Below are 23838 nucleotides of genomic sequence, written 5' to 3' on the forward strand. Positions count from 1 at the left end.
TTGTTTTCCACTAGATGGTGATACAAACGCATGTAAAATGAGGAATATTAAGCCAGCTTTCCAATATCAAAGAATAAGATCTACTTATATTTTCAAAGGCATAGCTGTTAACAATTTTTTGCATTATAAAAATATCTCTAGGGCTAAGTACACCCCTTCATCCCCAAATGCTTTCCTTGTCACAAATAATTTAGGTTAAAAAGTAGTCTTTTCCATTTACTTTAGATCAATATTGAAAGGCATAATCATTGTACCATGTCACATGATAAATTTCACGACTTATTGAAAAGATAGTTCCAAAGCATTTAACAGAAATGGTAAACTGGCCTGGAATTAGAAATATGCCACTGATAAGGCACAAAGTAGATACATTATAAAGTCACTTCTTGATTACCACCAATTGCTACAAATCATAACAAATAAAAAAAGCCAGTTAAAGACAGCTCTAATAGTGGGAATAGCTGTGGGCAAACCCTGGAAAATACAAAAGTTTAAAGCCAGAAAGATCTACATTAGAATTCCGACTCATTTACTTACTTGAAAGGTCACCCTGAGTGAGTTATTTAACCCTTTAAAGAACATCTTTCGTCATCTTTAAAACATAGGTGCTAATAGCTACCTTGCAAGCCTGTCATGAGTTAAAATATAATGGTATATTTAAATCACTGAGCAAAATACCTGGCACACAGTAGGCAGAAATTAATGTTAAGTTCCTTTTCTTCTTCCTTTTATCCCACTCCTATATATTCATATAAGAATATTTTTTAAAGAAAAAGAAAAAAGGCAACTATTTACTACATGCATTTACATATTCAGAAGAACAAGCAATGCATGTCTTTACATAATACAAGCAGAAAATGCATTCCCAGACACTTCACTAACTGAAGATAAATTTATAGTCCTAGCGTAAATTACCTGAACAATGACCTTCCACTAGATTGAATAACATAAAAACAACAGATGAATATTATTTTTACAAAACAAAATAACTAAAGTACAACTCTAATCCTTACCATTTGTACAAACAGAGTGCTCTGGTTTAGTATGTGCTTGTTCTACGTATCGGACATGGAGGTTCTCCTTTCTTCGCAGCCGATTAATGCCAGGAAATGAAAAGCCTGTTATTGGTGAATCTGGAATAACATTTTCCTCATATTCAAGCTCAGCTGCTTGATGCTGTTGATCATTCCTAGAGGAAAATAATGACAATTGAAAGAAAATTAATTTAATAAATATCTATTAAAATATTTACCATATGCTATGGAGCTAGAGCAAAATACAGGTGTGAAACTGTAACAGATGTAATTCCTTGCAAATAATGTTCAAAATCTAAAGATCAGAGAAATACTCAAATGATTAGAGTGGGGAATATTATTGTGAGAAGTGAAGTACAAAGTGTAGTTACTGGCACCTGAAGTGAAATTTTAAAAATTTCAAATGGCAGAGAAAGTCAGCAGAGGATCCACACAGTCTGAGTAAAGACGCACAGTAAGTACTACTGTGTACCTGTGCTGGAACTACACAAAGAAGAGGCTTGAGTAAGTGTGTGCATATGTTAGAAAGCAATAAGAAAGGAATAAAGGAATTAGAGCCTGGAAGTAACGTGACAACTTACCAGTAGTGTTTAAGGTTGACTGGAACAGAAAGAAAGGGGCAAGGAAATCAATTAGGCAGTGGCTGTGACAGTCCAGGCAAAAGCTGCTGTGGGTCTGAACCAGGATGTTAAAAATAGCTATGGAAAGGACAGGACCAATAGTAAACACTGTGGTAGAAGAACCAACATAACTTTGCAAAGGACAAAAACAGGGTAAAAATAATACTAACACTGATAATTACCAACATTCTTGTAGATTTACACTGCCAGGCACCGTTCAAAGGGCTACATGTATCAGTTTAATTATAATAATTGTATGAGCTATTATGAATACCTTCATTGCACAAATGAGAAAATGAAGCTACAGAAGCTGTCATTTACTAAAATAGTAAATCACAGAACCAGGATCTAAATCCCGGCAGACTGCTGGGATTACTGTTAACCACTCCATGTGTTATCCTTAGTGTAATCCATGAGACTAACGACAGACTACAAGTAGGATTCAACCTTTTAGTTTCTGCCACTGTTTCTACCCAAGGCCCCTTACAGTCTACTCTCAACACATCAGTCAGAACAATCCTATTAAAACTTAAGTCACATTGCTCACTTCTCTGATTAGAACCTGCCACATCTCCCCATTTCACAGAATACACAAGCCATTTCCTTTTAATGACCTACAAGGTCCTATATGATCTTACTGTCCCTTTCCCTTATATCCTCTCTGACCTCTTTTCATATCATTCCCTACGCCAGCCACCCTCACTTTCTCAGGTTTCCTCAAACACACCAGGCATACCGTGTTTCCCCAAAAATAAGACCAGGTCTTATACTGTATTTCCCCGAAAATAAAACCGGGTCGTGTATTAACTTTTGCTCCAACAGACACATTAGTGCGCATTTTCAGGGGATGTCTTATTTTTTCATGCACAACAATCTACATTTCTTCAAATATAGTCATGTCATCTTCTTCTGGAACATTGTCATAACATACTAAATGCGTCCGTCTGGCTGATGATCTTAACTGAGGCTTATTTTGGGGGTAGGTCTTATTTTTTGGGAAACACAGTATGTCACATGGCTAATTACCTCATGTACTTCAAGTCTTTGCTGGAGTTTTACTTTCTCATCAAGGCCTATCTTGAATACACTAAAACTGCAACTCTCTTCCTACACCCTAGTACTCCTGGTTCCTGGTTATGCTATTCCACTTACTTTATCCATAGCATACACTGCTTTCTAACACACTCGTATGTAATTGACTTATCTATTGCTCACCTGCCAGAATGTAAACTCTGAGAGTATAAGGATCTTTGGTTTACTGATATATGTGTCCACAAGATTAGGCACACAGTAGGTGCTCAATAAATATTTCCTGAATGAATGAATAAAAGAATGATTGAATGAATGAATATGAGAGATTCTCAGATTCCACCAGAAAAATAAACTTGTGCTGATCTACGTATATGTTCAACTCAATTCAGGACTAGTGGTGCCTAAATACTGGGTGTGGATTAAATTGTGGTTATTAAGTTAATTAATTTTAACTCAATTGACTTTCCCATGTCAAACCATTACTGACTTTTATCTGCCAACCAACTCTTACCAGTCTGTCAGGAATTTAGGCTTTATGTGACAAAACAAGTCTGTCCTATTATACTCGTATCAATCTGTAATACTATTTCCAAACAAACAATAATGAGAATTTTATCAACTACAACCAACAGAGATTTTTACAAAATTAGAAGATAAATTTTTCCCAACACTGATTTATATCTTAATTTCCTGGATAATATCAACATTACTGTGGTTTATAATCCTATATTCTATATTGAAAATCTTTAGAGCTAATATCTTATTTTTAATCTTTCCTTACAAATTCTACTGCCTTATTCTGGAAAAACAGAGTAAGCTAGTCATATGAGAAAGTCTTATAAATTAATGGAGTGTGAAATCTATCTGACCTCACTTTAACTAATCACATCACAACCTACCTGCCTATTAGTCATAAAAATTCAACCTGAAACATGAATGAGTCATGAGAAGAAATTGATTTCCTGGCAGAGTTGATCTGGAAGTAGCTGAGATCACACAAAAGAAAGAAAAAAACAATCAAAAACCAGCTCTAACTAGATGTGTCCAAACTAAGTAAACAAGTGCTGGCTTTGTCCTCCTTTGTCCTTCGTCAATTAAAAAAAAAAAAGGTAAAGCAAAACAAAACAAAACAACTTCCATGTGTTAATCAAGTTTCTTCTTGAAAGCCTTAGGTCTTGCTCTGATTTGCTGAGGAAAGTTAAATTCACACCACAGCTTTTGGTTAAATTAACTATGCACATTGGTCATCTTCCTCCTTTCACTTATCCTTCTAACGGCTTGAGATTTTTTTTTTTTTTTTTTGGTTGTCTACTTTATCTGTAGTCCTCCCCCTTAAATTCCTGTCAAAAGAGTTGATCTATACAGGTTCTCTCTTCATAAAGACTGTAAAAAAGTTTTTAAAATTCAATTTTTCTCCTCTAAAGAACTTCTATACTTCCAGTTAAAACATAATTTAAACTTAATTGAAGCAATTATAGCCATTAAGTTCACTTAGATATTTTGATTTTCAAAAAAGGGAAGAAGAGGGCCGGCCGGGTGGCTCAGGCGGTTAGAGCTCCATGCTCCTAACTCCGAAGGCTGCCGTTCGATTCCCACATGGGCCAGTGGGCTCTCAACCACAAGGTTGCTAGTTCGATTCCTCGACTCCCACACAGGATGGTGGGCAGCACCCCCTGCAACTAAAATTGAACACGGCACCTTGAGGTGAGCTGCCACTGAGCTCCCAGATGGCTCAGTTGGTTGGAGCGCGTCCTCTCAACCACAAGGTTGCCGTTTTGACTCCCGCAAAGGATGGTGGGCTGTGCCCCCTGCAACTAGAAAACGGCAACTGGAGTTGAGCTGCGTCCTCCACAACTAAGATTGAAAAGGACAACAACTTGACTTGGAAAAAAAAAAAAAGTCCTGGAAGTACACAGTTCCCCAGTAAAGTCCTGTTCCCCTTCCCCAATAAAATCTTTAAAAAAAAAAAAAAAAAAAAGGAAGAGGATTCCCTAAAATACAAACCAGTGAAGCTTATCACGAGTAATTCAAACAAGACTAATTTTAAAAATTAGCGCTATGAAAGCAGCTGTTCTAAAGAATGGTTTATTCTACAGCTGGCTCTCAGGAAGGCATCTGATAATGATTCTCTTGATATCTTCTCATTGTAAACAAAAATAAATATAAACTCAGTATTAATAGATTCCTAACTGACTAAACAATATCATATAAAGAATTATCATTAATAAAGGAAATCTGTAGTGGCATGCCTCAAGGCTCCATCCTCAGGCAGGTTTTGTTGAACATTTTATTAACGATTTTTGATGCAGGGCACTGATGGAATAGTCATCAAATTAGTGGAAGACACAAAGCCGAAAATAAAAGCTAACCTACTACATAGCAGGAAATAAAATTAACATATGAAAAGACCCCCAGAAAGTTGGAATAATGGGCCAAACCTAACAAAACGATATAGAACAGGATAAATGTGAGACATAAGCATCACTGAACTGAGTCAGAAGAGAAAGAATTCAGGCCTTGCCATCTACATAGTGATACCACGTAGTAGGTCAACTTTTGTGGCTCTTTTAGCAGAAAACTACAGAAAGCCTATACAAACTCTCAAGTGAGGTACCTGGGTTCAAATCCTGGGTCTGACACTTCCTAATTACATTGGGTAAGTTATTTAACCTTGCTGAACCTCAGTTACATGTAAAGTACGTATGGTACTATACTTTCCTACTTCATTTTTGTAGGAAAGTTGTGAAAAGGAAAAATTATGTAAAGATGTAATTAAACACTCAAAAAATAGGCATTTCTCAACAGTGCTATTATCTTAAAATGAAAGAGTAAGGCTGAAAAAAACCTATGATTAAATCATCACTCTGAATTTATTTATTTATATCTAAAACAAATCTACATAGAGGATAGGTAGTAAACCCAAGAAAGAATCACCAGTAATATATGTATGTTTTGACATTAATATAAGTAAAAAGGATACAGAAAAATGGAGGAGGCAGTATTACTCTATTGACGAGGCTATGTAGAATATTTAGTAAATTAACATATTGACAAAACTAAAACATTAAAGAGAAATGGTATTTTGAAGAGTCTTGAAGTAATACCACATGAGGAACAGTTAATGAACAGAGGATATTTATTCTAAAGATGACTCAGGAGGGCCATGATAGCTATCTGCATGCACACAAAGGAACACCAAGTAAAAGAGGGGGTAAACTTGTTCCAGATGGTCCCAGAGGGAAAAATCAGAATCAACAAATATAACTTGTGAGTTAGAGTGATTTCTCTACAAACTTACAAAAAACTTTGTAATAATTTCATCTCGCTAAAATTAAACAGGCTTGTACCAGAGGTGTTCAAATAATGCTTTCTATTACAGAAGCCATACAAGGAATTCGATCTAGAAGAGAGTACCGAATGAAATGAATCCTGCAGTCCTTAAGTGTATAGACTTAAGTATAAATTCCTTTGACATTCACTAAACTAGCACATCCATTTCCTCAAACGAAAAGAGTCATAACCTCAATGCCTACCTTATTTAATTATTTGCTTTGCTCTTTGTGACTGGTAACTGGTTTATATATAAATAAATATATAAACTTTTTAACGGCATTTTGTTACTGAATAATTTCTCATTATAGTGTCACTATCACGAAACAGCTGTGCTACCACATAAGGCATCTGTAACATCAAAACCAGCTTAGATGAGTTAGAATTACTGTATTTCACAAGAAGTACAAGTTAAATAGTATTTTTCCCCCTAAAATTCAGCAGAATCTGAGGCACTAATATTATGTTAGAGTGGCTTAGGTAGTCAGAAGAAAGTAGGGTGCCTTTACGAAGTAATACTTGCTGTTTTTTTTAAACTGTCAAACAAAAGGAAATTTGTTTGAGCAGAGCAAGCCACAGAAGTTGGATTATGAGAATAACTATCTTGAATTTCAGAACAGAACTTAAAGACACAATAGACTACCTCCCACACTGTTCTAAGGCACTCCCTAAATAAGACATACTTGCCCTGAGCTCATCTACATGATTAATCTTTACTGTAATTTCAAACTTCATCTTTTCTAAAATATCAATCAGCTTCAACAGGAAAAATATGAATTTGAGAACACTAAAAAAAAAACAAACTAATTATGATTAATTTGAATTAGTATTTCTACCAAGCACATGACATTGTCTAGTTTTAATATATTTATACACCTTGGTTTTTGAGGTACACCTAATTCTGTATTACCCTCTACACACATTGTTCTCAGTATTCATAAATATCAAGTCTAAAGTGTTCAAAACACTGTAAGCTACCTGTGCTAAATTACTTCACATAACATAAATCAATATAAGTCAACAATCACTTACCTACAGTCATTGGAAACAAACGTGATTCAGAGTTCACATTTTTTTTTTACATGAAGGGTAATACAGAGCATATACAGATTATTACCTAACACCTCCAGTGAAGCCTGAGGCATCCTGTACTCAAGTACATTGATATTTTCAAAGCAAAGCATAGAAATGTGGTGGGATAAATAAGGATCATAAATAGCATGCTGTCAGTTGAGGTAAAGTTAGGTTGTGAATAACATTTAAAGAAAACAAAAACAAAACAAACACCTTTTGGGTTTTGGAGTCATATTTAAAAGACTGTGGCTCTTGTGTTCTAGCCTCACTTCAATATACAGCATGAGTAAAATTAGTTCAGTGTTGACATTCTCATATACACGTTTGATAACCTCAGTCTGATCCCCTAGCCTTCTTTCATCTATTATTCTCCCTCAAAATTCCCTTTGGCTACCAATATACAGTGAACTAATCACATGGGAGGAATATCAAGATTCTACTGAATATCTACTACCTAAAAGTATAATAATAAGGATGTTAATTCTACCTGTGAGACGTGTTTATACATAAGACAGTAACTATTCAAAATAATGTCACATCTGCATAGTTTGTACCAAAGTTGTTGCCTACTCAAATGCAACAAAATCTTTAAGAGCCCCTTAAAACCATTTAGACTATCCTGAATCCTAATTCCTAAAAAATACTATATAAGCTTTATATACATGGGAAATAAGAACTAGTTGTAGCTCCGCTCTGCATCAGTCAGACCATACCCAGAAAACAGATTATTTATTTGAGACACTGTCTCATAATGAAAAGAACAGAGGCCTTTAAGTCAGAAAACACAGGTCTGAGTGATGGTCTGAGAACCTATTAGCTGTGGGACCACGGCAAGTTATCTGACTTTTGTGAGCTTTGGTTTCCTCATCCATAAAGGAAAGACAATAAAATTACCTTGAAGAATCACAGTGAGGATCAGAAATAATAAAGATAAAACACAAAGAAGAGTAACTGGTACACAGGATAAAAGTTATTTTTGTTCTTTAAGAAAAATGGTGGGACGGGAGAGGATCGGAGAGAGGAAGTTCTTGAGGCCTGAGAACTGTGTAAGAGGAAATATTTATTCGGTTTGCTTTTATGAATCTTTGAGACAGGGCTGGAAGAGAGGTAACAAAACTCAAATATTACTTGAAATATAAGTGTTTTAATAATGTATTGTGTATAATAATCATTGTAAAAATTAAAATGCTTTAAATTAAAATGTTCGGATACTTTCTCTATAAACTTGCACACTAATCTAAGAGATGCATATACACTCTTCATTTATACTCCAAAAACATGAACAAAATATAATGATTTTCTTTATATTTTTATTACATAACACTTTATAATTTTTTTAAATGAAATCTGCAACTCTTAATACATCTTTACAGTTTGTATAGCTAAGTAAAATGAAGAAAGAAAAGTTGCGGGGAAATATCAATTTTCTGGTGCAATTTAGAAAATATACTTACTCAATTTTCTGTTGCAGCTGTTCAGAAAGCTTTTTATTTTCTTCCTGTAGAGTATTCTTTTCGTTCACTTAAATATAATGTGAAAAAGAAGGCACATGTAATAACTCTATTAACATGTATGTCAGGCTTTTTAAATAATTTCAACAATTATGGAGACATTAGAATTTCTAAGTCACAATGTTAGTCAGGGTTAATGTTACTGTACAAAACTAATTTGTTACCAGGTTGCAATTACTACATCTCCTATTGTGCCAGTTCCATATAAATGATTAACTGATAATTTTATGTAATGCTTGTGGGCAAAAAGAAAGAGTACCTCGTGTACTGGGGAGTAGAGTCTAATTATTCATACTGAGGACAGGAAAGCATTCCATCTGGTTACTCAGCCCTACTCATTTCAAATACCATTTTAGTGACAGTCATTTATCTTGAAATAAATCTGATTATAAAAGTAATATAACACTGAATATCAGTGTAATTTTTATAACATAAACACACTTAAGTCAAGTTTTCTTCCTTAACCATATGCTATATTTCATGAATAATTACGGTATCAGTAATCTAAACATATCCATTGAGGTAGTATCTGTTTATTTGAATCTATCTCAACTAAATTTTCCTATCCATCCTTATTTAATTTATAAAGCAGAAATTCAATTTTGGGCTATAATTTCCACTGTAGTCAGCACAAAAGTCTTATCAATCTTTAGTATGATGTTGCAGCTTAAGTGTGTGTTTTAGTAGGAGGAATATATACAAGAGATCAAGTCACAAAATACAATTAGTTTCTACCAAAGAAAGTTAATTATAATCCAAAACTTGTGACTAATTCAGTTTTACAAATCTAAACATATTTCCATACATTGAGTAAATAAACTTTTTTGACTATCTACAATATGTGAGGCTGCTAAACTACCTGCTATGCAGGATCTAAAAAAAAACTTAGGATATGGACAATGACCTATAGGAAAGTGTAGCGTCATGAGAGACAAGCTATTACATAGACGTGTTTTATACAGCTGAAAGTGACGAGGCCATTAGAGAGACAGAGATAAATACTAAAGAAAATTTTAAGGAGAAAAAGGTTGCTTTGGGCCCTTGAAAAGAACAGGAAAGAATTCATCACAAAGAGGACAACTGAGCTGGCTTGGTAGGTGACTATTCTATGCAGAGAATTAATGGAACAAAATTAGAAAGATTGGGTATAATAAACGTTCTGTAGAAAGCCTTCAAAAGCAGGCTAAGAAGTCTGAAATTTATCTTAAAAAGTATCAGTTATTGTTTATAGCTGAATGATAGGAAGATTAATTTGTTTGTATTTATATATATACCAAAGTGAGAAGAAAGCACTGACAAGTCAGGCTATCATTAACCCTTTCACTGCATTACTTCATTTCAAATTTGTTCTCCAAAATGTGTAAAAAGTCCACAAAAAATAATTACAGTATTTATATTTTTAAGTAAATACAGTTAAGGTGCTACATTTTATTAAAATAAATGATTAAAGTATAAAAAATTTCCTATTGCTATTCATTCTTGAAAAACACAAAAATATAAAATAATGTATATCTGCTTTCCTAAACTTCCTTTCTGGAACACTGACAATATTTTCTATAGTTTGAGCTCATGGGGTAAAGTCGAACACTGCAGTCAGCGGCATGGAAATATCCTTCGACTATAGTCAAATGTTGCATTAAAATAAATGAGTATCTGGAATAGCTGCAGAAGTAGCCACAAGGTGCAGAAATAGGAAGTGAGGACAGGCAGAAGAGCTGTTACAGAGGCAGAAGCAGTAGTTAGTTGGCAACTCATCCTGTATAGGGTAAGAGAAGTCAAAGGTGACCTTAGCTTTCTGATTAAGATGGTTTACTTAACTCTTCCTCTCCAAATCTAATGAAATGACAAAACAATTCTAAAAGTAAGTCAATCTGCAACACTGAAAAGCCAGAAAGGCTGCCACTGGCACATCAGAACCAAAGTGATTCAGAAGAGGGTTGAGATATTAACTTTACATTTTCAGAATGCACGGTAAAATTTCAAGGTTGATCAAAAAGAATAGAAATAATGAATTAAAGAAAATAGTAAAGGATCAAATAAAAATGAAATTTAAAACCCAAATATCCTCTAAATTGAGTAACTGGGAATAGTAAAAACAACAACAAAAAAAGGCAGGACAGGAAGAAAAAAAGCAGCAATGAGACAGAAACACCAAAAATTTGTAAACATGAAGCTCTTAATGTCTTTATTCTTACAACAACTTTGTTTGGGATTTGACCTTAGTAAGTTTTCTCTTGCTTGTTTTCATGTAAAATTAGTTATCCTGAACTTTTCAGGAATCACATTGCTGGTGTTATTAGTTGTGTTATCTGAGACTACTAGCTTATAACACGAGATTAAAAAATGAATAGTTAGGCAATATTTTAATTCTATCATCCCTGTGTCCTTGAGAACCAGGATATTCAAGTTTAGAAGAAAGGAGACACAGATTTTATTAAAGAGGTTAGTAAAACATCTATAGTCTTGTTTTTGCATTTTCAACAAGAACTCACAAAATATTTTATCTATCTGAAAATTAGGCAAAGGATATTCAAGCCATTCACCCAAGAAATGCAAACTGAAGATCATGTGAATAGATACTTGACCTGGATAGTAATAAGGAGAATGCTAATTTTAAAAAGAGATCATTCTTTGCCCACCAGTTTGAATATTATCAATCACTACATTTGCTCAAAGCTGAAGAAGATGCAGAAAGATGGACATTCTCAAACACTCCAACAAAAAACTGAGCTGTCCATCAATGAGAATAGCTAAATAAGTGACATCTACACTATGGAATACAATGCAGCCATGGGGGGGAAAAAAAAAAAACCCGCTGTCCTATTCGTTAACATCTAGGTTTTTTGCCTTATTTTGAGTTTTTGGCTATTTTTAGATAGTTAAAAGTTGCTGGAAATCTGAGTATTAGATGTGTGGACATTACTGAAAATTATCTGTAGTACTAATGATATAATGGTAGATCTCAACTACGTTTACTGAGATGTAATAAATATAATTTCTACACTTTGGTAATATTCTTATATTACTAAATACACATGCATATACTTACACATACAGACCATAGAATCTATACAGCTAAATATATTAACATGTACAGAATTCTAAGACATAGTATAAAATGAAATAACACGTTAGGACAATAAATATTGTATGAGCCCATCAAAATTTAAAAGAGAAGAGAAAGAAGAGGGGGAAAAACAAAGGACACAGACAGAAACAGAGAAACCTGGACCTGGAAAGATATGTATCAGATTGTTAATAGTAATTACCTCTGGGAGTAGAATAAAATTATGTTCTTTCTATCTCTTTTTAAAATAATGAGCATATATTTCATATAGTCTTCCTTGAGTACCTAGAGGATAACAGTATCATTAATAGAAAAATGTATAGTCAGAAGATGGATTTAGTTTGGGAAAGAAGATAAATTCATCAGATTTTGGACATGTTGATTATGAGTTGCTTATAGGGAATCCAGATAAGGGTCAGTAAGAGAGTATAAAAATAGTTAAAAGAGAAGAAGGTTGAGAAAGGTATTAGAAGAGAAAAAGGTTAAAAGAAAAAGGCTAAGAATGTAAGAAAATCCTATATTAAATGGGGAAGGAGCCTAATTGAAAACCGTATTCTTGTAATAGCACGTCATGAAAACCCAAAAAAGTGTACACCTTTATAGAATACTAAATTGTCTGCTTTGTATTTAACTTTACTAAATAGTCAAATTACATAAAATAAAGATAAAACCAAATAAACAAATATGGACATATCCAAAAGAAACTTTCTTTGTCTTATAGCTGGTGAGACGTTAAGGCCAACTGGACAGTACTTACACAAACTTTTTTGTACCCTATTTCTTACTAAAATAAGCATGAGATTAAATCTACACAAAGGGAAAAAAGGACATTTGAACTTTGCCTAAATTAACAAAAGTATATGTAAACAGTCCATTTGATTACAACCAATTTACTGATAGGTTTTAGCAACAGTACATTATGCTTTAAATACTTAATAAATGAAGAAAGGAAACTCACTAAGCTCTGTGATAAGTTTAAGATTCTGCTGCCGGATATTTTCAAATTCTTGCTGTTTTTTCCGCATATGTTCTTCAGTTACTGCACAGCGATCACATAATCCTGCTCTTAATCTATGAAACAAAAACAAAGTATTTTTAGAGTTGAACTTAAATGAGGTGACGGATGTGTTAATTAATAATTAATTCCAGATGGTGGTGGGAATTCTCTCACTATGTACATGTTTACCATATCACCCTGATGTATTTTCAAAATTTTTTCATTGGGTGACAGTGTGTTATTTCCAGAACCCATCAGCTCCAAGTCAAGTTGTCGTCCTTCAATCTAGCTGTGTAGGGCACAGCTCAGCTCCAAGCTGTTGCCATTTTCCATCCTAGTTGCAGGGGGCGCAGCTCACCATCCCATGTGGGAATTGAACGGGCAACCTTGTTAACAGCTCGCACTCCAACCAACTAACTGGCCGCCCACCATGATATACTCTTAACTTTACAATTTGTCAGTTATATCTCAATAAAGCTGAAAAATAAAGAAAAAAAAACCAAAATATTTTCAACTACTAAAAGATATTTCTTTATATTTGAACTCCAAAATTTTTATACTTTATGAAGATCTAAAGACTGACTTGGCAAACACAGAGAAAATTAACTATTTTAAAGCTGTATTATACCTTTAACAAATTCTCAAAGGCTGAAATCATGCTACAACATTACTATCTACAGACTGCAATTTGAGTGAAATTCTATAAAAATCTGCCAATTGTAAACTCTACCTAAGGGAACTTATTTATTGAAGAAGCTGAAACTGCTTTCAATTATAGCCAAAATATGAACCCCAGGACAGCACTGAGGAGCAGAATTATATCTTAAGCAAGCTCGCATCTGCTTTGTTCAGCATAGCATATAACACATAATGAGTGTTCAACAACTTTTTTGGTTGAATACTGAAAACTCAAGGAACTCAAAGTTTAAAAATAAAGTCACCTCATACTTTGTTCTTTTCAGCTTTAAAAAAAACTCCTATGTTAGTAAAAATTCACAATGTATTATTATGTAAAAAGGATTACAAGTAACTTTTACTAATTATTTGTGAGTGCTGAAGAGAAAAGGAAAATACATATATTGCATGGGGGAAATAGGGGTGTGTGGAAAGGTGTACTCCAAAATGTTACTAAGTTATCTTGCAGGTACCAGTATTATAGGACATTTTCTTCTTAGCGTTATTTGTATTCCAAAATTTCTCTAATTTAATTATGTATATAATCAGGAAAAAATATGGTTAAAAAAAGATACATACCTCTCATTAGGAATTTAGAAAACATATATTCAAAGACAATTTCAACTCAATAACCAAAGTGAATAAAATGCAAATATTTCAGTGTCTATGGAAATCACAGCATGGTAATATATTGAATGAATTTTTAAAAATGTTAAAGAAAACATGAAAACTGTACAACTAAAACAAAAAGAATCTAAAGGGTTTTTTAATATGAAAGTAAAACTCATACCAACAATGTTGATAAGGATTAGAGATCATAGGGCTGCATTAGTAGAATTAGAATTTCTAAAATGAAGGAATAAAGATTTGGGCATCTCGGTTTAATTGGAGTACCTTCCAAAGACAGGAATTAGGATGATCAAGATCTTTGAAACGATATTGTATAATGAGGAACATCTAAGTGAAAATGACAAAGTGAACATTTGGATATATTTTTGCTCCCTCCCAAAATCTCACAAAACTATAGTAAAGATATTTGTATATCTTCAAAGACATAAACCCATGAGGAGAGGGAGAATGGAAGAAAAAACAAAAGTAATTGAAAATAAAATAGCTGGTAGACAAATAAACAGAAACCGACCTTACAACGCTGAATGGTGGGAAAAGTCTAGAATTGTGTTGTCTAATATGGTAGCCACAGCCACATGTATCTATTTCAATTTCAATCAAACTAAACGGAACTAAAAATCGAGCTCCCTAGTCACCCTCAAGTGCCCAACAGCCACATGTGTCTAGTCACCACCATAATAATGGACAATGGAGATATAGAACATTTCCATTATCACAGAAAATTCTACTGGACAATACTGACCTAGAAACAATCTGGTTTATGCTGTAGAATGCACAGAAGGTACAAAAATTGGTACCAGCGATGACTAATTTAAAGTATGTTTCAAGAAATTTCCATACAAACATATTCCCTCCTGTATTCTGAGCAGTCAAGTGATTACTCCTTCCATTCCCAGCAGAAGACTAGAGGTTTCATCTCTTAGAGAGTCTAAAACAGACAGTGCCTAGTCTGGGAGATACCAGGTACAATTAAAGGCAGGAGTACAATAATGAAATGATTGTATATGCACACCAAATTCTCAGACCCTAGCCCAGGCTTCATCATCTACCTGGCTTCAAGAACCATAGTAGCAAGCCTGATTACACATTTCAGGAAGCAGAATAAAGGAGTCTTCTCTAAGAAATCAGACCAGCCTAACAAGAAAGACCTAAAGATACTGACATTAGGGATCATCAATGAAACAGATCAGGCAGATCATTCTAATCAGAGCTTCTAATCAATTTTTATCTCCTTCTCTTAAACACAGATAATGAAGTATCAACGGACATCTGAGAAAAGCTTATAAAGTGAAAGAAACTAAAGCAAACAGGACCATTAAAAAAAAATTAGAAAGTATAGGCTATGTAGGGAGAAGAAAAAAATACTATCGCCAAACTATAAATGCTCTCAGAAAAATAAAAATGTACCAAACTATGAAATGAAAACAGGATTGCCATAAAGGAAATACAGAAAACAAAAATAAATCTTAGAAATTAAAAATGTAACAGCAGAGGCCGGCCCGGTGGTTCAGGCGGTTGGAGCTCCGTGCTCCTAACTCCGAAGGCTGCCGGTTTGATTCCCACATGGCCAGTGGGCTCTCAACCACAGGGATGCCAGTTCAACTCCCACAAGGGATGGTGGGCTCTGCCCCCTGCAACTAGCAACGGCAACTGGACCTGGAGCTGAGCTGCGCCCTCCACAACTAAGCCTGAAAGGACAACAACTTGAAGCTGAACAGCACCCTCCACAACTAAGACTGAAAGGACAACAACTTGACTTGGAAAAAAAAGTCCTAGAAGTACACACTGTTCCCCAATAAGGTCCTGTTCCCTTTCTCCAATAAAATATTTTTTAAAAAATGTAACAGCAGGAAAAAAACACCACTCAATAGTGAAAAAATAAAGTTGTGAAAATCTTCCGAAAAATGTAAAAATGCAAAGATAAAATAGTAAAGATAAAAGTAGAGGGCCTTTTGAGCCACTCCTTTGTGCTCGCTCACTTGCTTCTATTTGGAGTGTACTTTCACTTCTAATAAACTGCTCTTTCAGCACTACAAAAAATAAACAAAACAAAACTAGAGGATCATCCTAGAAGGTCCATAATATCAATAATGGGTGTTCCAGAAACATCAAGTGAGGAAGGGTGTGGGGGAGGCAGAAAAGGAGGAACAGAGGAACAAGAAAGACATGAGACATACAGAAAGCAAAATACTGGTATAAATCCAACCTTATAAGTAATAACATTAAACATAAGTTGATTAAACACTTCAATCAAAAGGCAGAAATTGTCAGACAGGACAAAAAATTAATATCCAACTATATGTTGCTCACAACAGACACACCTGAGATTTAAATATACAAATAGGTTGAAAGCAAAAGGATGGAAAAAGATATACCATACACACAAAAAGCGAAAGAGAGCTGGGAACATCTACATTAAGAACTATCAGACAAAACAGACTTGAAGATATAAAAAGTGTTACTAGAGACAGTGAATTTTATAATAAAAGGGTCAATTCATTAGAAATATATTAACAATTATAAACACATATGCATCTAATACTAGAGCCCCAAAATATACAGAGCAATACCTTACAGAATTGAAGGAAGAAACAGGAACTCAACAATAACAGTTGTAGGCTTCCACTCTGAATAATGGATAGAACCAGTAAGACAGAAAATCAGCATAGATATAACAGACTTGGGACACACTAACAACCACCCAGACCTGACATTTATGGAACACTAGCCAACAATTGCAGAATGCACATTCTTTCTAGCACACTTGGAACATTCTCCAAGATAAACTATTTTCTAGGTCACAAAACAAATCTCAAGTTTAAAAGCACTAAAACCATACAAAGTATGTTTTCTCACAACAATGGAATTAAATTAGAAAGCAACGATTTGGAAGATCCACAAATACATGAATCTTAAATAATGCACTTCTAAAATAAATAATGAGTTAAAAAAGAAATCACGAGGGAAATTATAAAAACAGGGCTGCAGCTGAGTGTCAGTACCCCAATGTAAAATCCCACCCATTGAGGGCCCTCCAGGACAAATAATAGCTCCCTACTTTCTTAATGAAAAGTAAACTTCCCATGACATATACAGAACGTTCAGTCCATATTCCTATTCTAGGAAAACTCCTGGGGAAGGGGGAACGTGGAACGGCTGGGGTAAAACAGATATACAGTTAAAAGCAGAGGATATCATGCCAAGTATGCAGAAAATTCAACCCAGTCTGACATTCTTAAATACAACCAAAGATTATTATCTAGTATATAAAGCAAACCAGTAACATGAAAAACAAAAATAAATAGAACTGATCCTGGAGGAAAGAATCAATTCAGAGGGTACAAAATAAATTTGGGGTGGGAGAGAGATATTTTGTATCCCTGGAAATAAGAGAAGTAATGCAGCCATAAAACAACACACACTCACACACTCCATTATGAAATTTCAGAACAAGGATAAAAAGATCTTAAATTCCAAAAAGGAAAATAATCTAGTATCTATAAAGGAATGAACATTAGAATGATATCAATCTTCTTATCAGCACTGAATGGTAACAAACTGAAAAAATGTCTTCCAAGTTTTGAGGGAAAACTATTTTGAACCTAGAATTTCATATCCACTAAATGCAATAGTAAAATAAACACATTTTCAGCCACCCAAGGACTTTTTGAAAATTTACTTCCTGTGCACTTTTCAGCAGTTACTTGAGCGTGACCTATAACAAAATGAGCATGAAAAAACAATAAAAAGGAAAAACAGGCACACAGTTTATCAACCATGTTCACTGGTATATCTTCAAGGTCAAAAATAGTGCCTACTATGAGGTAGGTGCTCAATAAATATTTGTTAACTGACATGAGTAGAAAGAAATAATGGAATTAATATAGGGATTATTGATTGATTAATTAAGAGAAATCCCAGAATGGCAGTTGTAGGATAGCCCAGAAAATAAATGGCTCAATTCAGTACAGAAAGTTTTTCGGTCCCAAGAAACATGTCTTTAAGAAAAAGAGCAACAAAAATGATTATAATCAATAAACAGAATAACTAAGGCATTAAGTGATATTAATTACACAGTAAGAAAACATGTTTCTTGTCTTGATACGAAAAAAGGTACTTAGAAATTCTAGGAAACACAAAGCAAACTTATGTAAATGTGTTCTTGTCGTAATATGATTATGGGCTAATTTGAACAACTGATTTGGGACAGAGTAGAAAATAATCTATTTGACTTGGGCATGAGAAACACCATCCTTGAGTGGCAGAGAGGCCATGACATCAGACTTGTAAAGAGGGAAATGTAACTCTAGCTCTGTAGCGAACATTTACATAGTCAATAAATAAACATGGTTTACTATTTTGCAACTTCTACAATCAACTTACAAACAAATACAAAGATTGAAATCTGGTAACAGAAAAGAATAACTTTCTGTTATTCTTTTCAGCCTTGTCAATATTTATATGTTGATATTCAGCTGGCATAAGATAGGAGGTAGAAAGAGAGGAAGATTGATGCAGGAAAGAGTAAAAATATCAATATCTTTCCTGTAATATAGTGGCGAGTCCAAGGAGACTGTTTAGACATCTCTTTTTTTTAACGTAAATACATATATTGAGCATCTTCTTATAGTAATATATTTGCATAAATATATGTATTGAGGTTCAAAGGTAAAATAAGAACTAAAATAATAACTATTCAAAAACAGTCGAGGGAGGATAAAATAGTATTATCTTCACAGCAAGTACTAAGTATTGTCTCAAATTGATAAATCAAGTATTAAAATGGAACTACATCATCTAGAATTTTGGAGAACTAAAAACTGTAACAGGAAAAGATACGAAAGAGTGGAAGAAGAGATCATAGTTATTGTATAGTTATTGTACACTTGTATAGTTATTTTCTTTATACTACTTTATAATGTACATGCATTACTTGAATACAAATTCAAAATGGAAAAACAGAGAACATAAGACAAATATTGCACTATACTCCTTTTCATTATAGCATTTTAATTTAATATTATATTCTAATTTTGAATAAAATCTTTTTGAGAATTAAGGTACTAAAAGGACATACACCTTCTTATCTTTCTGCTATAATACTTAACACGTTTACAGGCTTTCAAGCATTTCTAAAGCTTATAGTAAAGTCTATATATGCCTTTAAAATTCCAAATGAAATAAGAACAGTCTCTCTAAACTAGTACAAAACCACAACACTGTTAAAGTGTTGTAAGAAACTCAATTTGAACTATTTGCTTTAAAATACTTCATATTTCATATTTATATTTCTCTTCTAAGAGATGTTCACATTAAGAACACAAAAATATAAAAATAAAAAAGAAACAACACAGTGGCTGGATGGCTCAGTTGGCTAGAGGGAGAGCTGTGAACAACAATGTTGCGGTTCAATTCCCACATGGGCCAGTGAGCTGCGCCCTCCACAACTAGATTGAAGACAATGAGCTGCCCTGAACTTCTGGAGGGGCGGCTGGATGGCACAGTTGGTTAGAGCACGAGCTCTTAACAACAAGGTTGTTGGTTCAATACCGGCATGTGATGGTGGGCTGTGCCCCCTGCAACTAAGATTGAAACCGGCGACAGGACTTGGAGCTGAGCTGCGCCCTCCACAACTAGATTGAAGGACAACGACTTGACTGATTGGAGCTGATGGGTCCTGAAAAAACACACTGTTATCAAATATTCCCCAATAAAAATTATAAAAAAAAAAGCAGATAAAAGATTTTTTCATATTAATAGCTTGGGGTCCATGCAATAAACATTCAAATAGTTGAACTGATCATGGTAAATAATTTATACACAGAGCTATTAAGCTATAGAGGCCAAAGAGCACACGACAGAGCACATGACATTGAAAGGTCTTTGAAAAACACTGAAGGAGTTAAATGGCATTAAACAATTTTAATGAATTATTTAAATGTCATTTACTCGTCAGTTTGTCATTAGAAACTAAACTCCTTATTGTTTCTAAGAAATTATATCTTACATAGTAAAATGTTATAAAGTATAATGGAAAACAATCCCTTGGGACCCCTAGATTCCAAGTTTTAAAATGCCACTGCCATAGACAGTTACAAAATAAAGCAATATTCCTCAGCTTGTTTATTACTTCCAGAGTTCTCCAATCAACTGTCATTCTTGCTAATAATATCTGTGAATCAACTCCTAACTGCTCACTGATCCTAGTTTGAATTTAAATGGATCTGAGAAAATATGATAGCTCCTATTTCCATCAGCAGGGTTCCATTACTTTCCTCTTGCCTATCTTCCACTGTGGCTGTCAGAAAAAGAAAAAAACTGCCTCAATTTCACAGAAGAGTGCAATTCCAGTAGCTATAAACAAGTAAAAGGGAAAGAAGAGTAATTCCACTTGTAAAAACAGACAGCAACATGTGTTCTGAGTTTTTCCAGTTTGTTCATAGAGACGAAGAAATAAAAGCATTCATTTTGCAATTAAAACTCACCAGATTAACAAGTATGCACAACTGCTTTCTATAACCCAAAAAGATTCCTGAAATTTATTTATTTTCATTCAAAAGAGTTTTTCACTGAACACTTACAATGAATAGTTAAGTGCTATAAATACAACAGTGGCCAACATAATGTCACATCTTTTAAAGAGCTTACAGTACAGAGAAAGCAGACGATAAAAATATAATTACAACAAAGTATGATTCATATCTTGACAGTGGAAATACAGGGTACTATGAAATATAAAAGTACACAGCAAAACTTAACCTAGTCTAGGAAGTCAGAGAAGATCTGATACTTAAATTCAAATCAATGTGTAAGAAGAGTTAGCAAGACAAAAGAAGACATTTGGTCTAGTACTTGAAAAACAGTTGTAGAATCACAAATCCTCTAATTATGAGTACCAATTTTCCCTTTTAACGATGGCTGAAATATGAGTTTCCTGATTGCCAAAAATGTTTTTTAAAATATTAAAATCTACTGGACAACTATGTTTTAATTGCTTTGTTCAGATTCTTTTTTTAAAAAGTGCATTCTATCTACTTTTCTAGCACAGTGACTGCTTCTTAGATTTAGTGAAATACTTTTGTCCCTTGAAGAAATTTGTAAATGTAATAATAGTAGAAGTAAAACATAAACAAGCCACAAAAAATTAGAACTTCTTATTATCTAGTTTACCTTTACTGGGTAATTCCTTTCATTGAAACATTTCACAATATTTTCATAACATTAGCATAAGAAATAAGACTCACTTCCTGTTATGAAGAGTAGAGAGCAAGTTTCAGAATTGCTATTTAGAAATTTTAACAAAATACATGTTGCTTTATAAAGGTCTTGGCAAAACATTAATTTTTATAGATTTTTAAAGCTTGCTATAGGCACCATTCTTACGTATGACATAAAACTAAAATGAAATTTTACATAAGGTAGAACTTTAACAAATTCTACCTACTTATTTAAAGGTACTATTTAGTTAGTAGCAATTTTAAAAATAACAAAAAAATAAACAAAAAAACTGCAAAGAAAACAGGCTAGGTAATAGGCAAGGGTGAAGATTATCTCAGAATATCTGTTTGGTATCTTTAGGTCAAAAACAAATACTTTGAGATGATCAGTTAAGATGTAAATTCATTTATATAACATTTATAAAATTAAGACAACATACAGACAAGGCATGATGAAATAGTAGAAACTGGAGATTCTGAAGGATCGAATTTAACCTATTATACATTAACTATGTGACCTTGGGGTTCCTTAACTCAGCTCAATTTCCTCACATGTAAAGTGGATTTACCATCTACCTTAAAGCATTAATGTGAAGATTAAGTGCTGCATGCTTGGGTTCGAAGTATGGGTTCAAAGCAAGCCCGTAATGCATTATCAATTCCTACATAAAAAAGTAATGGTCAGATCTAGATTACTCTTGGTTTAATTATATGAGGCTTACTGAAACTAGGGATAAATCTTAAAGTACACCCAAAAGAAAATTTCAGATTTGTATTTGAAGAAAGGAGAGAAAAAGCACGTGTATAAACAAATGAGCTACACTCCTTGCCCCACCCCGCTTCCACCACCAAATACCAAGTAATGAATTATAGGCCCACCTACCTAAGGACATGAAGGGAATGGAATGAAAGGCAAGAGAACATTTAGGATAAGAAACAGCAGAGAACATCATAACCACATAAAATTAGTGACCACAGACCGAAAATAGAAAAGAATTTAATTTTAAGAAACAGCAGAATAAAAATATATATATGTATGTGCACATATATCTATATGTACATATCTATATCTATATAAATATATGTATCCTATCTATCTATCCATCCATCCATCTTCTATTTTTCCCCCCAAGGCACACCACTCCCTCTGCATCTCCACATGTTCACCAATCTGAATATGCCACAAAAAGATAATTTTAACAATTACCTTTAACAATTATTTAAATATATTAACTGAATAAATTTAGAAAAATGTATCAAAAGGAAGGGTGGGGGTATTCACCCATATTTTGTCTCAGAATGGGCCTGGAAAAAAAATTCATTTAAGGAGGGAAACACAAAATGCAAATAATAACAGAACCAGAAGTCCAAACTTTAAATCATAAACTGAAGAAATGATCAGAAGACATTAGAAAGGAGTGTCTTCAAGGACTAAGATGAAGAACACTATCTGGGGGATGAAATGGAGAGGATTGTTTTAAATCAATTCAAGCAAAACACAATGAAAACATCAGCTTGTGATTTTTTTCAATGGGATCTTTGGGACCTAAACTTGCTAATGACTAACTGAACAGGAAATGTGCTGGAAGTAAATAAATCAATAAATAAATGTGCTGGAAATAAATAAATCAAGTCCTTGAAGGTGGCAGCCACAAAAACCGTCTCTCCTACTGGGAGAAGTAAAATCACTGGCTCCTGTGGTGCTCTGAAATCCTTCACCTATTCATACAGGTCAACACACTAGGCATTCCAGTCAGGTGCCAGCCACTCAAAGCGTGGAGCAGGGTACTATGGCTCCAGGACTCTCAGTGGCCTGTCTTAAAACTGCAATTCAGTCTAAGGCCTTCCTTTTCCCCTCTCTTCAAAAGGGTCAGATACATGGAGATCCCATAGCTCTTCCAGCCTCCTCCAACTCCCTCTTTTACCCTATAGTTGTTTCCCCCCAATAGATCTCCTGAATGTCTAATGTCATTTTGATATTTGCTTTTCAAAGAACCCGGAATAACATATTTAGTTAAAGCCAACCTTAAAATTTTCTTGATGCAGGAATCACTGAGCAGAAAGAGTTTCTAATCTTTTGCCATTACTACCATTATTATAGGTAGGGAAGGAAGAACCTCACTGCTTGTGGACAGTGGTGCAGTGGTAGAGATGAGAGAAAAAAATATGGTGAAATAAGAGAAGGAAGTGCTTCAATTGCTGGAGAGTTAAAGGCTGAGAAACATATGCTTTCCACCCTTCCTCCCAAATCCTCTATTACACTATAGAGAAAACGCCTCACTACACTAATGGAGGAGTAAGTGATGACTTCCTTTTGGATCCTGCACTGAGGGAGGGAGAAGTACGGCTGACTTTCTAGCTTCCTACCAGCCCAGCTGGGAGAGACTACATCTGGTTGTGGTAGACTACAGTGCTAAAGGCTAGAGTCGCATTCGCCACTTAGGAGGGATATTGTAAGTCTTTTTAAACTTCTATTATGTAGTTTTACTAGCATTATCTGCTTTAATCTTCAAAACAGCCCTGTGAAGAAGGTATTATTGGCATGCCATATGTTCCTGGCTTCTTCCCTACTCTGATAATTTCTCTTTCTCAATCTTTTTTGCTGTGTCCTTATTCTTCACTAAACCTTCATTATGCCCAAAGATTCAGCA

General features: G+C 34.1%; 1 protein-coding gene across 7 annotated transcripts in view; it reads right to left on the reverse strand.

Annotated features, from left to right (window-relative positions):
* Positions 1-23838, reverse strand: part of RBBP8 (RB binding protein 8, endonuclease) — a 99429-nt gene that overhangs the window by 34874 nt on the left and 40717 nt on the right. For 6 of the 7 annotated variants that reach the window (XM_081078771.1, XM_081078774.1, XM_081078770.1 and 3 more), the window contains exons 5-7: positions 12627-12739; positions 8545-8611; positions 1014-1189 (exon numbers count right to left, since the gene is read on the reverse strand). In XM_081078771.1, coding sequence (XP_080934897.1) covers positions 1014-1189; positions 8545-8611; positions 12627-12739 — 356 coding nt within the window. Of the gene's footprint in view, positions 1-1013; positions 1190-8544; positions 8612-12626; positions 12740-16540; positions 16598-23838 lie in introns of those variants that run through there. The other variant, XM_081078775.1, reaches the window with a different exon arrangement.

The sequence above is a fragment of the Rhinolophus hipposideros genome (genome assembly GCF_964194185.1).
Source record: "Rhinolophus hipposideros genome assembly, chromosome: 17".
Lineage (NCBI taxonomy): Eukaryota > Metazoa > Chordata > Mammalia > Chiroptera > Rhinolophidae > Rhinolophus > Rhinolophus hipposideros.